The sequence below is a fragment of the Taudactylus pleione genome, unplaced genomic scaffold (assembly GCF_031769625.1).
Source record: "Taudactylus pleione unplaced genomic scaffold, aTauple2 ptg000689l, whole genome shotgun sequence".
NCBI classification, from domain to species: Eukaryota; Metazoa; Chordata; class Amphibia; order Anura; family Myobatrachidae; genus Taudactylus; species Taudactylus pleione.
Window position 1 is genome coordinate 280,535 of NW_028285091.1, and position 18,662 is coordinate 299,196.

At 43.6% G+C, this 18,662-nt stretch overlaps 1 protein-coding gene across 2 annotated transcripts in view; it reads right to left on the bottom strand.

Moving 5' to 3' along the window:
- The window catches only part of LOC148477780 (uncharacterized), a 32,424-nt gene that overhangs the window by 7,692 nt on the left and 6,070 nt on the right, over positions 1-18,662 (bottom strand). For both annotated transcript variants that reach the window (XM_088456202.1, XM_088456201.1), the window contains exons 3-6: positions 17,339-17,530; positions 16,094-16,217; positions 15,922-16,019; positions 15,573-15,828 (exon numbers count right to left, since the gene is read on the bottom strand). In XM_088456202.1, coding sequence (XP_088312328.1) covers positions 15,573-15,828; positions 15,922-16,019; positions 16,094-16,217; positions 17,339-17,530 — 670 coding nt within the window. The remainder of the gene's footprint in view (positions 1-15,572; positions 15,829-15,921; positions 16,020-16,093; positions 16,218-17,338; positions 17,531-18,662) is intronic.

The window sequence follows — 18,662 nt, forward strand, 5'->3', positions numbered from 1 at the left end:
AAACAATATAAGAAATATAGAAATCTGAACATGGGAGAGAGGAAAGCAATTGAAGAACTTAAAAGCATTGTCAAATGTCATTATAAAACAATCAGATAAAGGGGGCAATATTGTTTTATGGCCCCTTGATATGTATAAAAAGGAAATAAACAACTTTATGATACTTCTTGCTATACTAAAATGTTCTCCAACCCCATAAATGATTTCAAAGAACAGTATGGAAATATCATTAAGAGAGGAGTTCAGGAAGGTATTATCACGAAACAAGAATATGAATTCTTGAGAACAGACAATCCTAAAGTCCCCACCTTTTACCTACTCCCCAAGATCCATAAAAATGTGGATGAACCCCCAGGATGACCCATAGTATCGGGTATCGGGAGTATTACAGAAAAAGCGAGTATCTTTTTAGATACTCATCTTCGTCATCATGTGACAGGATTACCTTCCTATGTACAAGAAACCAATGTTGTGTTGAAGAAGGTTCATGACATATACTTGCAGGAAAATTATATATTGGTGAGTATTGATGTTGAAGCATTATACACCAGCATCAAACACAATCTAGGGATTGCAGCGGTTAACTATTTCTTAACCGTGGAAGGACACAGCGATTTCCACCAATTTCTCCTGAAACTTCTTCACTTCATTTTGTACAAAAATTTCTTCACATTTGACGACCAATTCTTTCTGCAGGTGCGGGGAACAGCGATGGGGCAGCTTGTGCCCCCACGTATGCAAATCTATTTTTAGGATGGTGGGAACGCGAGATCGTTTTTTCTGAGAAAAACGACCCATACACAAGACATATAACCAACTGGCTCCGATATATTGACGACATACTGTTAATCTGGGATGGCACATCAAAACAACTAGAGGAGTTCATTCATATTCTCAACAATAATGACATCAATCTCAAATTTACATACATAGCGAGCCAGAGTGAAATATCCTTTCTCAACTTGAGAATATCAAAAGATGTGAACAACAAGTTAGCCACAGAGCTTTATATAAAAAAAAAACACAGCTACAAATAGTTTATTACATTACTCTAGTTCACACTTTCCTCCAACCCTGGATAATATCCCAAAAGGGGAATTTCTGAGGTTGAAACGGAATTGCTCTAATGAAACAACTGTTAACATCTTGAGCAAGGACCTCACAAGTCGTCTAAAAAAACACGGCTACAGTAATCGAACAATTAAGAAAGCTTGTACCTCAAAATCACAAACCAACAAAGAATCCCTATTAATCGAAGACACCACTACTAAGCCAACCAGAAAATCTGATGAAATATGCTTTGTGGGTAATTTTTGTCATAATTGGAAGGACGTCAAACAAAAGATACAGAAACATTGGCATATTTTACTTTCTGACTCAGATCTTGCATCCAGACTTAATAACACTGTGGCATTAAGCTGGAAAAGATCAACTAACCTCAGAGATCAACTAGTCAGGAGTCACTGTACAAAGCACCCCCCTAAAAAAACGATTGTGAGTGGCACTTGCAAAATCTGTAACTACATTTTTACTACTCAAAAGTTAAAAGATAAATATGGCAACACAATCCATCTGAAAGATTACATTAACTGCAGAAAAATGTAGTATACTCCATTATGTGCCCATGTAATATGAAATATGTAGGAATTACCACCAGCATGTTAAAGCAGAGAATAATGGAACACATGGGGACAATAAGAAATGCACAAGTAGATATTTCCAAAATGAAACAACTTACAACAGTTGCTCGCCATTTTCATCTTAAACACAATGATTCATACAAAGATATGAAAATATTCGGCCTGGAGTTGGTGAATCTCGGAATTAGGAGATGTGATATCATGAAAGAATTACTTAAAAAGAAAGCAACTGGACCTTCAGATTGGATAGCATAGCCCCCAAGGGGATGAATGAACACATCAACTTCAGTGTTTTATTTATAAATGTGTCTTAGTAGTGGCCATAACATTTTTCAAAACATTTTTCAAAAAGGTTCTCAATTTGATCTTTATATCTTGAATTTCTTATAAAAGTGATGGTTTCAATTACTCTATTCTACTAAAAAATAAAAGTTTTTTCACATTGAGTCGGATAATGCACAATTATGATCTCCTTAGGGTTAACCTTTATTTATTATGTTTTATTAATATTTTATACTTCATGTATTTATTCCCCACATATTGTACATATCAATTCACATGGTACACACATATAGATATTATAATAATTAAATTACAATAAAATGTTATTAACACAAACTACACTAACATTATACCTTTCCTCTTCATTCCTTCCTTTTTTTTCTCCACCCAATACACATTCTTTTTATACACCAGTCAAATAAATATATTTTTTTCACACCATTACATATTTTCTCTCACTATTATCCTCCATTTAAACAAGAGGGTTCTTTTCACATTTTATTATGATTAATAATGTTATTCACACTTTTTTAGAATTTTCAATTTTTAGTTTTACATTTCACTTCCTTTTAGAGATAATATGATAACACATCCACACTTACACCAACACAACACAGTGTATTTCTCTTTCAAATACATTTTGATTCTCAAATCACTTTTTTACACTATACTTTGCCAGATTACAATATTCTATCCTTTTCACATCTTTATATATACCCATGCACATGGACGCATGCGCTGGTGTATGCATGCGTATGCACACACAGTATATGTGTATATATATATATATATATATATATATATATATATATATAGTGTATATATATTGTGACACAGTTAGGTTAGGGGGTCCCTCTCCTGGGTAGAGGACTCCTTCCTTACACACACACACAGCAGCAGGGAAGCAGCACACCAGTCTGGATGCAATTACAAGCTGGTCGGCGACAGTCTTTATTGTACAATGACAGAAATATAAAGAAAACGTAAATATAAATCCTAGTCCTGTCGGGGCACTAACTTCACAGGTAGTTCCCTCACTACCAGAACCTGGCAGGGCCTAATGCCCTCGCCAGCAACAAAGCACAGCACAGTACTCACAAATAGGTTTTTCAAGTGTCTCTGAGCAAACTCCCTGCCTGCTCTCCCAGGTGAGACAATCAGCCCTCAACACACTAGGCTTATATTGGCCACTCTCAGGTGGAAACCCTAATAACCTGTTACCTGGCTGCGAGAACCAAAACCTGGAGTGGCCGTGGGTGGAGCCCTCCCTCTCCTCTCACCCACAACCCCCAGGTCTCAAACCGGCTTTTCAAAAAGCCGAGACTCAAGCCTGCTACACTGCAGACTTTCTCCTGGGGGTTTAAAACACAAAAGACAGGAATCTGGGACAAATGTACCTGCCACAGACCACTTTACCAGTGATCCTATCACATTCCCCCCCTTTGTTTCGACCTGTGGGGCGGAACAACTGAAGCCCCCAAACAATGAACGCGTGACAATGCGTCAGCATTGGCCAGCTGGCTTCCTGGCCTGTGTTCCACTGAAAATTTAAAAGTTTGTAACGCCAAGAACCATCTTGTAATTCTCGCAATACTGTCCTTATTTTCAGACATCCACTTCAGAGGGGCATGGTCAGTGATCAATTTGAACTTTCTTCCGACCAAGTAGTACCTGAGAGCCTCTAACGCCCACTTTATGGCCAACGCCTCCTTCTCCACTGTTGCATAGTTTCTCTCATGTACATTCAACTTTCTGCTAAGATAGAAAATAGGGTGTTCCTCACCCTCCTTGTTCTGGGACAGGACCGCTCCTATACCTACTTCTGATGCATCGGTTTGTACTACGAATTCCCTTTCAAAATTAGGAGTCATCAGGACTGGTTGGGAACACAACGCTACTTTCAACTCCTGAAAAGCTTTCTCTGCCTCAGGACTCCATTCTACCATGACTTTTTGTTTGCCTTTGGTCAGGTCAGTCAGTGGGACTGCCATGGTGGCAAAGTTGGGTATAAACCTCCTGTAGTGCCCCATAATTCCCAAGAAGGCTCTCACCTGCTTCTTATTCAGAGGCCGTGGCCAGTTTTGTATGGCATCAACTTTATTGAGCTGAGGCTTTATCAGGCCTCTGCCAATGGTGTATCCCAGATATTTTACTTCCTCCATGCCTAGACAACACTTTTTTGAGTTGGCTGTCAAACCTGCCTTATAGATGGAGTCCAATACTGCTTGTACCCTGGGTAAGTGAGACTGCCAATCAGGACTATGAACGACCACGTCATCCAGATAAGCAGCCGCATACCGTCTATGGGGCCTTAGAATCCTGTCCATCATTCTTTGGAAGGTAGCAGGTGCCTCATGTAGCCCGAAGGGCAACATCTTGTACTGAAACAAGCCCTCTGGCGCTGAAAAAGCTGTCTTTTGTTTGGCGCTCTCGGTTAACGGTACTTGCCAATACCCTTTGGTTAGGTCAAGAGTGGTTAAATACCTTGCCGTCCCTAGTCTCTCAATCAGTTCATCCACTCTTGGCATGGGGTAGGCATCGAATTTTGAAACACTGTTCAACTTTCGGAAGTCATTGCAGAAACGCACACTCCCGTCGGGCTTTGGAATTAACACAATGGGACTTGACCATTCACTATGTGATTCTTCAATAACCCCCAACTCTAGCATATTTTTAATTTCTTTCGACACCGATTCTCTTTGTGCTTCTGGTAACCTATAGGGCTTTAGATTAACTTTAACCCCTGGGTCAGTGATGATGTCATGTTTAATGACCGAGGTTTTCCCAGGTACGTCAGAGAACAGCACCCTATTTCTAATCAGAAACTCCTTGACCTCTTGTTGTTGAATTGCCGACAGGGTTTTTGCCACTGTCACTTCGGGAACTAAGGGCCCTGGACTTACTGGAGGGTCTCGGACGGCCGACAGTACCGTTCTATCTTTCCAGGGCTTTAACAGATTTATATGGTATATCTGTTCCGGCTTTCTTTTCCCCGGCTGGTAAACTTTGTAATTGACCTGCCCCACTCTAAGATTTCAAAGGGCCCTTGCCATTTAGCCAAAAGTTTATTTTCCACAGTGGGAACCAATACTAACACTCTGTCCCCAGGAGCAAAGCTGCGTAACCGAGCATTGCGGTTGTATACCCTCTGCTGTGCCTGTTGAGCCTGTTCCAGGTGCTCTCTCACTATCGGCACTACCGCAGCAATTCTCTCCTGTATTTGAGAAACATACTCAATCACCGTTTTGTAAGGACTAGACTGCCCCTCCCATGTCTCTTTGGCAATGTCTAGTAACCCCCTTGGGTGTCTCCCATACAACAAGTCGAAGGGTGAAAACCCAGTGGAGGACTGGGGAACTTCTCTTATGGCCAACAATAAATACGGCAATAAGTAGTCCCAATCCCTACCATCCTTGTCGACCACTTTCCTAAGCATGTGTTTTAACGTCTTGTTAAACCTCTCGACCAGCCCATCGGTTTGGGGGTGATAAACCAAAGTTCTTAACTGTTTTTTGAACAGGCGGCATAAATTTCATGACTTTGGACATAAACGGTGTACCCCGGTCAGTTAGTATCTCCTTAGGTATACCCAGCCTGCTAAAGACATGAACTAGCTCTCTGGCAATGGTCTTGGTTGACGTATTGCGCAACGGGATCGCTTCCGGGTACCTGGTAGCGTAATCCATTATGACCAGAATATACTGGTGTCCCCTGGCAGACTTCATTAAGGGTCCAACCAAATCCATCGCTATTCTTTCAAACGGCACCTCTATGATAGGCAATGGAACTAGTGGACCCTTAAAATGTGGCCTGGGAGCATGATACTGACACTCAGGGCAGGATGCGCAAAAGTCAGATACCTCTTTATGAAGCCCGGGCCAGAAAAACCTCTGCATTATTCGCTCAGTGGTTTTCTCTACCCCTAGATGGCCTGCCGTTATATGACCATGGGCCAGATCCAACACTGTTCTTCTGTAGGCTTTGGGAACTATTAGTTGTTCCACAACATCTTCCCCCTTCTTAGTCACCTGATATAACAAATCCTGACACATTGCCATGTGGGGATAGGACAAAGGACTATCAGGGTCTACGGGTTTACCATCAACTACTTTTACATTCTCCCTGGCTTTTACCAAAGTAGGGTCATTCAACTGCTCCACGGCAAAGACCTCTCTTCTGACCTCTAAACCAGGCAGACGATCACCTGGCCCAACAACACTTCCCACCTCAATGGGAGGCACATCAGTTGGCGGGCCACCGTCACGCTCCGCATTCTCTAGTTCGCCAATCATAGTAGAAAAAGGGAATAACTCTGACTCAGAAGAAAGTCCCTCCTCCACTACATCGACAACCTTCTCAAATGGATCGGGGTTGTTCACCTCTGGAACAAAACTGCTTTGCCACAACTTCCAGAAGTGAGCAAAGTCTTTCCCCAATATTGCATCGTACATCAGACCATGTACCAAACCTACAGAAACTATAGCAGGACCACATGGTGTCTCGATGTTCACCTCGGCAGTAACATAATATAGAGTATCCCCATTTATGCAGGTCACACCAACAGTTTTCCCCTCACGCCGCAAGGGGTTCACCAGCTCAGCTTTAATAAGTGTCACCAAGCTACCAGAGTCTAACAGTGCCTCTACTCGGTTGCCATCTACAGTGAGTACACACATGTGCTTATCAGTCACAGCCTGCCGGTCAGCCGTACAGGCTATCTGTGCAAAGAAAGACCCCCTGCGGTAGACATGAGCAGTATCACATTGCATAGGTTCAGTTGTAAGTGCACAATTAGCGGCAATATTGCCGAAGCCACCACATCGGAAACACTGAGTCATATTAATGTCTAGTCGTTTACGGGGCAAGAACCTTCCCGGCCTGGTAGGCCTGTCTCCAGGTTCTACACCCTCAGTCTTAGGTACATTCCACCGCCCAGCACCCTTCTCCCCTGGAACAGTCTTACCAGTGTCTGTGGGAGTTCGCCGGTGCGCCATCGGGGCTCGGTGGGGCATACTCATCAGCTCCTCAGCCGCCACGTACCTCTCCACCAGCTCGACCAACTGGTCCGCGGACTTAGGGTCTGCATGGCTCACCCACCTGCGCAGAGTCACAGGTAATGATCGCAGGTACCGGTCCATCACGACCCTTTCCACGATCTGTGGTCCGGTCAGCGTCTCGGCTGTAGCCATTTTGAGGACAGATGGACGAGGTCATGCATCTGTGAACGTGGAGGCTTGTCCTTATGGAACTCCCAGCGGTGGACCCGTTGGGCGCGTACAAAGGTGGTGACTCCCAAGCGAGTTAGGATCTCCTGTTTTAGTTTTTTATAGTCCTTGGCATCAGCCAAGCATAAGTCGAAATATGCTTTTTGTGGCTCCCCAGACAAAAAGGTGCCACCAGACTTGCCCACTGCTCCTTGGGCCAACTCTCCCTCTCGGCCGTTCTTTCAAATGCGGCGAGATAGGCCTCCACATCATCGCCCGAAGTCATCTTTTGGAGGAAGTGACTGGCTCGTACGGAGTGAGTGGTGGTGGGAGGACCAGTATTAACATCTCTGGGCCGGGCGACCAGGTGCTGTACCACCTCCTTTATGGCCTGGCTGTTTTCCGCTAAGGCCTGGCGGTTTTCCTCTATGGCGACCTGTTGTTGCCTGGCGGATTCCTGCTGAAGTTTGTTAGTCTCCTGCTGAGCCCTGGTAGCTTCCTGCTGAGCTGCTGTAGCTTGGAGCAAGGCCTTAATAATTTCCTACATTTTGTCCTGGGGTGTAGATTGGAAGCTGAACCTTGCCTCTCTGAGCATTGGCTGATGCCTCCTCTATGGGACTCCAAGGACACAGTGTTATTTCCACACTCACAAATTGGGTGTCTGTCCCTTTAATTTTTAAATGGAAAGTTTTCCTCTCGCTGCAACTTCAGTGTGTGTGGTTGCCCGCATTCTCCACCATATTGTGACACAGTTAGGTTAGGGGGTCCCTCTCCTGGGTAGAGGACTCCTTCCTTACACACACACACAGCAGCAGGGAAGCAGCACACCAGTCTGGATGCAAGTACAAGCTGGTCGGCGCCAGTCTTTATTGTACAATGACAGAAATATAAAGAAAACATAGATATAAATCCTAGCCCTGTCGGGGCACTAACTTCACAGGTAGTTCCCTCACTACCAGAACCTGGCAGGGCCTAATGCCCTCGCCAGCAACAAAGCACAGCACAGTACTCACAAATAGGTCTCTGAGCCAACTCCCTGCCTGCTCTCCCAGGTGAGACAATCAGCCCTCAACACACTAGGCTTATATTGGCCACTCTCAGGTGAAAACCCTAACAACCTGTTACCAGGCTGCGAGAACCAAAACCTGGAGTGGCCATGGGTGGAGCCCTCCCTCTCCTCTCACCCACAACCCCCAGGTCCCAAACCGGCTTTTCAAAAAGCCGAGACTCAAGCCTGCTACACTGCAGACTTTCTCCTGGGGGTTTAAAACACAAAAGACAGGAATCTGGTACAAATGTACCTGCCACAGACCACTTTACCAGTGATCCTATCACAATGTGCATGTGTATATGAATGTACGCACTTATATGTTTATTTGCACAAGTTTATTAACTTATCATTACTTGATATACACATATTCCTCAAAATATTTTAGGACACCAACCTCTGTGAAGTGTTTGTTTCTGATTTCAGATTCTAATATATCTTTATTTAATTGATGTTTATATGCCTCCCCTTTTAATTTTAAAAGTTAAAATTTCATTTTTCGTTTTTGTGTGTATATATGAAAGATGTCAAATATTATATATAGTGAATTATTGTAGATATACATATAAAAATATTTTTCCATTTCCTATTTTCTATTTAACTAAGCAGAATATGTATAATAGGACTAAGATTTCTATCTACCATTTAAACCCTGGGATAGATTTGCTATGAAAATCCCCCCTTTCTAGATGATTGGCAGGAGTTTGTATTCATTTCCTGAGTTGATCATTGATTTGTTCAACTCAGGATAAATAGACAGAGCGAAAGGAATAGGATTACGGATATCCTTCCTTGTGACCAAGCTATAGGCGAAACGCGTGTCAAGCATACCCATGTTGCCTGGGTCAGCTGACTCACATACTGACTTGCAGTTATACGCTGACACCTGTGACTACATGTAGGATGAAGGTTGTCTCCACGCTGCGCAAATCGACTTCCCTCCCTCCGGGCAGACTGACTGATTGCGGCCCAGCTGATTGACCAGCGTGATACAGCACCGCATAACTGAAGAATCTTCCCCACTATACTAGTCAGCTCGGCTATCCACGGGCGGACCAGCTAATCACAGCGCCGGCTCCCAGCAATTCTGCTGACTGATTTACGAGATATGGGGCCGTGAGTATACCCAGCCACAAGGGCTATATGTCCACTGAGCTCCTGACACACTCCTTTGATTGATATATAGTGTCCATAGGAAGCTCAGATCACAGATGACATACAGCCCTATTAGGAAACCCTACTCTCAGCATAGCACTGCATTAACCCCTCCATTGCTGGGATTAATCTATTGGAAGCAACATACTAACAAGCACACATCTTTTCTTTCACTCTAGGTGTTCAGGCTGACTGATTTGGGCGCATTTTGTTTCTGCAATGCTTCTGGTAAGAGAGTCAATCTAACAACCTGGAAATCTTTAACAGTCTTCACACTTTTCTGTTGTTTCATGAGACACCAGTTTCTCTCACTCTCTCATCACCCCATTTAGGGAGTGACAGCAGAAGTGGGGAGACATCTTTGTAAATCACTGTACTCTATCCACTCCATCCTAGTGAAAACTGTCCACATCAATTTGAACTAAAACGTACCCACAATAGGATGGGGGATACCTTTGCCTGCAATCTCATGTAATAACAGATAAATGGAGACATGATGATTGTAGCTTTGATGATTAAGACTTAAACACAAGGTAGTATATTCATGTAATTTTGGTTATTACAGGGACAAGTATCTCAAACGATCACGGACTGTCTGCTACATATTGAAAGTTTAATATGTTACATGGCAATATTGTACTGGTTTGAAGAGGACAATTGTCTCTAAATTATCTCAGATTGCTGTTACATGCGTGCATATTTACTGTGACAATTCCTGATTCAATATATTCCATGTTCCAATTGTATCATTGAAATATCTGCCAGATATTGACAATTTAATCTGTTACATGTTTATACTTTCCCGGTCTGAAGGGGACAATTGTTTCAAAATTATTTCAGATCGTTGTTCACATTTGTGTGTATTTACTATAACAATTTCTGTTTCAATGTACTTCATGTTGCCAATTACAGCCTTGAATTGACTTAATTTTTGATAATATCTTACAAAGAAAGCCCTTTCATTTAATACTGTGGAAAGGAACTGTCAGGAACTGTTTATCATATGCTGACATTCTTCTGTCTGGAAGGGAACAACTGTCTCAAATTATTTTAGATTGCTTGTTACATATGCACCCATTTATTGTGACAGTTATGTTACAATATAATTGATGTTATCATTTGCTTCCTTGAATTGAACAAATTCTGAGATTATTTTACAAAGAAATAATTTTCATTCGCTATTCTAGAAAGCTAAATGAAAGCCATCTGTGGTTTTATGAGCTAAACCATTAGTCAGTTTCATTATAATGTACATGACTTCACATATTAAACCACGATGGTACCTTATGTGTTACATAACTTCCTATATAACTGTACATTTGAATGAAATTGTTCAAGAATCCCTGAGTGGTACCTGACAAGTGCTTAACTGAGAGTTATTACTCCTTACATATCCCACTGGGGAATTAAGTAATTGTGTCTTTCTGTAGGAGTGTTCCTTTATGATTATTTTTGCCTCATGTATCAGCAATTTAGAGTCAATTATGGACTCCCTGATATTTTATATCTAATTACAAATAGAAATAATAATTACTACTGTAACATCATTTCTCATATTTTAAGAGTATACTAATAAAACTGATATTTTAACATTATCATTTCTCATTATAGAATTATTTTTGATTAAGAGTTCCCCACAAAAGAGTCCGCTTTTTTTCTTGTGTTGACAAGAATTTTGTGTATACATTGATCTTTTTTTGACCCCTGGGTGCACCACCAACCATATTCTATTAAAGATAGATCTCTTATCTAGGTAATTATATTACTGTTGGTTTTCTTTGCACTATCATACACTGAATTTAATCCTGTGCAGAATTTCCTCCCCACTTTTCCCTGACATTTTGAACGCTAGAGTAAAAGGAATAATCTGTGGTGCCGAGATGTTTAACGCGCCATGCATCGTAGAGGTCATACTACGATAACACCTGGAACAAGGAGGCAGACAGGTTACTAGCAATCTGGAGGGTTTGTTTGGAGGGAGTAGAAGACTTATCGAGCTAGGGGTCAGGAACAACATTGAAGTCGCCCATAATAAATAAGCCACCTTTACTAATCTCCTGAATACTAGCCATAGTTTTAATTAAAAAACTGATCAGTTCAAACTAGGAGCTTAGATCAAAACCAGTGTGACTGCTCTACTGCTAAGCTTCCCAAATAAAATCAAATACCTTCCATTTCTATCTGCGATCTTTTTTTCTAGAATGAACGGGCAACCATCCAGTATCAGGATCACCACACCATTACATTTAAAAGGGCCACTAGAAGTGTAAAACGTAGGATAGGTCTTATTAACAAATTGAGGAAAGGAATGGATCGAGAAGCGAGTCTCCTGGATGGGAATATCATCTGCTTTCTGGGAATCATAGTAATGTAAGGCCTGCCAACGCTTATTAGGAGGGTTTAATCACTTGGCATCCATACTAAGGAACTGTACAATCTGTGAAATGGATAGGGGACGAGATAAGAAACACATAAGGCGTATAAACAGTGCTTATAGATAAAATTGAGTGTAAGTGAAGGGAGAAAAAATGATAGGGCTAAATGGGGCAATAACAGAAATAGCTGCCGTTTGGAAGGGAGAGTTTTTGCCACATACAAAAAAAATATCTATTATAGTAGATAAAGAACGACATCATGTTACAAATGCATAACATAAACAATCAAACATAAATCTTATTAAACAATGTAACATAAGAGTTTAAATAATCAAGATGCTAGAACAATATAAACACATAAAGACAGATACTTGCTGTATGCTCTGCAGGAATATGTGCCACATATATAACTAGACTTAACTAAATTCAAACTGTCGTGGAGAGAAACTATACATTACTCACAAAGTGAGCAGTGGGGAGTATGCTCAACTTATATTTTGTTTGAGTCCAGGCAGACCTGTGAAACGAAGAATGAGAGGAGCTGGGAAAATGTGAAGTCCCGAAGAGGTCCAAGAAATTCAAGTCCTCGCCATAGACCACTCTCGGCGTATTGCAGGCACGGTAGAAGGGATTAAAGGGTCCACCGGTGGCAAGTCTCATTCTTTCAAGGGTCTACCGGTGGTAAGTCTCATTCTTTCAAGATGGTCGTGAAGCAGATATTTAGGCTTCAAGACAGTGGTATTTAGGCTTCATTTTCTACATTAGAGTTGTAGGACGCCACTCTCTAATCGGACATCTATGTACAGTACTTCATATATTTTGTTAACTGACTCTTATCACTTGAAATCATAAAGAGGATCACAACACTTTTTTTGTTTGTTCTCATATTTTGTTGTTTTTCATTTATGGTTGACTTATCTTTTTTCTTGAGGGAAGATATTGTTCTTGGACTTTTATTATTATTATTTGTATTATTTTCCTTAGAGAGATAGAACCTTTAGAGGTTTCTCTGGGTTTCCCATGTTCCATGTAGAAGAGTTTTTTCTAATTTCACTGTATTTAATCAGCAAAATGTGTTATTTTAATGTACATGATTCATTATCGTCATTTGTATAGCACTGAATATTAGATACACCTGCATAAGAGTTTCAAAGGCGCAATCTGCATGATTTATCTATTCAGTTTACTGAAGGATACTGGGGTTCCTTCATCTGCACCTCTGCTGCTCTGCTGTCCATCTAACACCCTTTTAAAAGTGAGCGTGAGGTATCTTATTTATAAGTCAATTGACGGGACTGACCCCCCTCAACAAGTGTACTCACCTGCAATAAAGAATCCTGGTGTGATTGTAGGACTGCATTCACCCACAGGCAGATGGAGAGGAAGAAAAACAAAAAGACTCTGCTTCATAAGGGTCTCACGGAACTCCAGTCATCCAGCAAGCAAGGAGAGCGGAGAGGCAACCTGGAGGAAGTCAGCAGGACTGGGAGTGAGGAGGAGGCAATCCAGTCACAGAGTTCCAGGACACAGAAGGCGTGTTCCAGTCAGCAGGCAAGGTAAGGACTGTGCAGGGAGGATGCAAAGGTCAGGTGCTGAGATCGCAGCCGTCAGCGGCACCCAGGGCTCAGCAGTGAGCTAGCAGATGGGGCAGACCCTTGGCAATGGAAGGAACCAGGTCAGCTGCAGTCAGTGTAGGAGGCATTAGACGGGAAAGTCCAGGAAGTGCAGACTAACAGGCCCTGGAGCAGGAGACCGGTCCGTGGGTACTGGAACAGGCGCCATGTCCTTCAAGTCCGTCCTCAGTGTGGCAGGGGCTAAAGGGGGCCCCAATAGGATGGTGGGCAGCACAGGCGCAATGGGCGAGGGTTGTATACACAGGGCAGGGACAGAGCTCCACACAAATGTGGCTGCACGATATGGATGCCAAGCCACGCACCCAAACCTGTTATTTTCACACTAACCCAATTGGTTTTCCAGTCTCTTGAAAATATTTAGAAAACAGTTTCCCTGACCAAGGTCTAAATTAGGGATTCAAAGGGCCCCTCAGGTTCAAAAATCATGGTCTAAACAGCCATGTCAGTGAGTTAAGATATAGCTGCCGACTAGGAAAAAGATTTCGACCAATCAGTGAAATGCGAAACCCCCATTTTCCTTAGCCTACCTGCATACCCGAGGAAGCCAGAAAATCGGAGAAAGAATAAATAACAGTCATTTTTGTCCCAAAACTTGGCATCCACCCGAAATGCCTGCAGATGCCTGGTGCTGCGCCATACAGAACTACCTTGTTGTTCAATGAGAGGTCATTCTGAAAATCATCAGCGTAGACCACCTGCCCACAAGCTGGATGAAGACCTCCAGGAGGGAGACTAGTGTGGGAAACAATCGCATGCCAGCCCAATAATCAGCATGCCTGACATCCATCCCTCAGAATAAAACTGCAGGAATAGAAGAACTGAGATGCCCCTGATGACCCAATGTGCTCCGCACTAATCAGCTGTGGCCTATGATAACCCTTACTATGATGTCACCCAACAGGAAAACAAAGGGGTCTTCCCAATAGGAGGGATAGAGCTCATAGCAGTGCATGGAGCATTGCTCCGAATACACATGTGTATAAGCACTTAAACCTTGTCTAAGGCCCATAGACCTATAGAAGAAGACACTGCATGTACGTGCCTCATTCCAGCATCTGTGACAAGTAAAAACAGCACACCATTCTATTCAGTAATGTACTGCAGTTTAAACCCTGATGGCAAGACATCAAAGCTGTCATCTGAGTCAGGAAGAGAGGCCGCGGACTTATCAAAAGGTCGGTCACCTATGGACAATAAGAACCATATGTAGGAGAACCAGATGGCTGCTCCAGAAAAATTACCAGTGCTAAAGCAGAGATAACAGAAACCTCATGTGGCAACCCGTACAAAGGGCATGACTCCTAGTGGCATCTCTATGAATGAGCATGGAAAGAAACATCAGGTAAGGTCCCCAGAGGTCCATGTCTATAATGCTCCCATACTCACTGATCCAAAGACAAATCTTCTAAAGTGAGAAAGACAGAAGAGCAGTAAACGCAGCACAGCCACGTCATCTGTACCATGAAGGATTCAACTAGCGACTGTGTCCGAGATCTGCTTCACCATCCAACTCGCACCTCCCCATGCAAGCAGCATGGACTCTGGGTCACAGTCCTACTTTGGTTACAAACGGTCAGCAGTTAATTTACCATAGCAACTGGTCTAACTGCACAAACAGTTATCAAATATATCCTTCTTCACTCCGTTCTGCTCAAGAAGGTGGAATTGTGAATCTCCAATTACTGTAATGGGGGTGGCACCCCTAAAAAATTTAGGACTTGAAATGAACATCAGGCACTAAAAGTGAAAAAAGTTGACTACCCCTGCTTTATGGTGTACCTCCCTAGGTGTGAGTATTATTCTAATAACATATAATATCATGGAGGTAACAGAGATACGTGCAGCGCTGAGTACGGAAACAGTTGTGTTAGAGTACTGGGGGTAATTATTCTGTTATATATTGTATAATAGTATATCGCTGAGAGATATATTTTCCTCGTTAGTCTATACCAGGGGTTCCCAACCACGGTCCTCAAGGCACACTAACGGTCCATGTTTTAAGGATAGCCACACTTGAACACAGGTGACTCAATTAGTACTTCAGTTATTTTGATTTAGCCACCTGTGCTTAAACATGGATATCACTAAAACCAGGACTGTTAGTGTGCCTTGAGGACCATGGTTGGGAATCACTGGTCTATACTGACAGTGGAGGGTGTAGAATAAGAGATTGCTGTTGTGACAGAACAAGGAGAATATGCGGCTCTGTTCTGTAATTAGTGATTATTACTCACCTGTGCTGATATCTGTAGAGAAGTCCTCCTCCTTACACTGCTGATCACCCCTCATATATGTCACTTCTTCTCTCTCTGCATCTTCTGCCTTTATATCAGTCACATACGTCTCTTCTTCTCCCTCCATATCGTCCACCTTATTATCAGTCACATACGTCTCTTCTCCTCCCTCTGTATCTTCTGCCTTTTTATCAGTCACATACGTCTCTTCTTCTCCCTTCTTATCTTCTACCTTAATGACAGCCAGATCTCTATCCTAAATAATCCGCAATACAATAAAAATACAATTTAAGAATATCTTGGGAAATTAATTGACATAAAACTTTGGAATTTGGTAAATCCCATCTACCTGATCCCCTTGTGGGTTCCTGTGATTCTCCTCTGTAGAATCCTGGGAATACAGAGGACGGGGACATCTCTCTGGGGTATCTCTGTTACTGGGTCCATCTGTAGGAGACACAGTGACTGAGTACATTGTATATATGTGATCAGGTGAAGTGTATCTAGAAGTCTCCTCTTACCCAGTGATGTGATTGGCCGGTGATTCTCCATCATGAGATCCTTGTACAGATCCTTGTGACCCTCTAAATACTCCCCCTCATCCATGGAGAGATAGACGGTGACATCCTGACACCTAATAGGAACCTGACACACACAATGATACAGTCATCACCCAGACACATCCCCTGGTGTTACTGTATAATGTCCCATTCCCAGCAGTCACCTCTCCAGTCATCACCCAGACACATCCCCTGATGTTACTGTATAATGTCCCATTCCCAGCAGTCACCTCTCCAGTCATCACCCAGACACATCCCCTGGTGTTACTGTATAATTTCCATTCCCAGCAGTCACCTCTCCAGTCATCACCCAGACACATCCCCTGGTGTTACTGTATAATGTCCCATTCCCAGCAGTCACCTCTCCAGTCATCACCCAGACACATCCCCTGGTGTTACTGTATAATGTCCCATTCCCAGCAGTCACCTCTCCAGTCATCACCCAGATACATCCCCTGGTGTTACTGTATAATGTCCCATTCCCAGCAGTCACCTCTCCAGTCATCACCCAGACACATCCCCTGGTGTTACTGTAGAATGCCCCATTCCCAGCAGTCACCTCTCCAGTCATCACCCAGACACAGCCCCTGATGTTACATTCCCAGCAGTCACCTCTCCAGTCATCACCCAGACACAGCCCCTGATGTTACTGTATAATGTCCCATTCCCAGCAGTCACCTCTCCAGTCATCACCCAGACACATCCCCTGGTGTTACGGTATAATGTCCCATTCCCAGCAGTCACCTCTCCAGTCATCACCCAGACACATCCCCTGGTGTTACTGTATAATGTCCCATTCCCAGCAGTCACCTCTCCAGTCATCACCCAGACACATCCCCTGGTGTTACTGTATAATGTCCCATTCCCAGCAGTCACCTTTCCAGTCATCACCCAGACACATCCCCTGGTGTTACTGTATAATGTCCCATTCCCAGCAGTCACCTCTCCAGTCATCACCCAGACACATCCCCTGGTGTTACTGTATAATACCCCATTCCCAGCAGTCACCTCTACAGTCATCACCCAGACACATCCCCTGGTGTTACTGTATCATGTCCCATTCCCAGCAGTCACCTCTCCAGTCATCACCCAGACACATCCCGTGGTGTTACTGTATAATACCCCATTCCCAGCAGTCACCTCTACAGTCATCACCCAGACACATCCCCTGGTGTTACTGTATAGTGTCCCATTCCCAGCAGTCACCTCTCCAGTCAGCAGCTGAATGTTCTTGTTGGTGAGTTTTAGGATCTTCTGCTCATTATCTCTCTCATGTATCAGTGAGTGAGGTGGAGGCAGTGTGATCGGGCTCTGGGTCCTTCTCAGTCCTCCTGACACATAGGGATGGCTACTGGGTGTCACACACTCACCGGGTGTCTTCTTAACTACTGTGTAATCCTGAGTAATTAGGGAGACAGCAATAAAAAAGTAAAATGAAAAATGCATATATTTTGAATTGTTATTTTAAAGGATTAACCGTAAAATGCACAAGAGCAGTTACAGATTCCACCCTGCTTCCTGGTCACAAGACAGCGGAGTGTTTATAGCATGTATCTCTCCTGCAGCTCTGTATCATCTGCCTAGGGTTGGCCCCCATGGATGAGTCACCTGCACTGGATAGTGTAGTGCAAACAACAGTATGATGTTGGGGTGGCAGCCAGATTAAAAAAATAGAACAGCGCCCAATGAAGACGGCCAGAGCTGCGGTGAGGTCAGGTGTAAGATTATACAATACTGGATCTATAAAAGCTCTCACAGAAGCCACCCCAAATAATATCGTCAGATACTTGCAAATGCACTAGACAGATACACATGACAGATATGGAATGCTCTCTGGGCCTGATTCAGAGCCGGACGCTCTGACCAGAGCGCTCGCTCTGAATCAGGGCCAGCCTACCTAAAATTGGAGCGGCCTCCTGGCCGCTCGCATAGCTGTGGATGACCACCCACAGCTTAGACCATTGCGACCATCGGGCTTGCGACGAGACAGCTATCAGAGCCAAAAACACTCCCACTGACATCACTAGTGATGTCAGTGGGGCCGGACCCAGACGGTAGGCGTTCCCATGGGAACGCCTCCGCCTGGGCAGCCATGCCCCCGGCACGCCCACCAAAGGGGGCGTGCTGTCAATCACCATCGACAGCACGCCCCCTTTGGTGCGAGACCGGGTCTCACGCGTGCGCACGATGGAGGCGCCTCCGTCATGCGCATTTGGGTAACATCGACCCGCATGCGAGCATACAGTGCTCGCGAGCGGGTCTGAATGAGACCCTCTGTGTCTACTGGGGTCACAGAGGTCCTCTCAGAGACCAGAATAACAAAAGGTTACCTCACCTCTCCGGTATGATCCATGTTTTATTATTAGAGATAATAGTTATGTCACTGTGACACTCTCAGCCTCTCACCTCCCCAGTCAGCTCCCTTTGTTTGTAACAGAGATAAAAATGATGTCACTATGGCACTCCCAGAACCCCTCACCTCCCCAGAGACAACAGTGATGTCACTGTGACACTCCCAAACACCCTCACC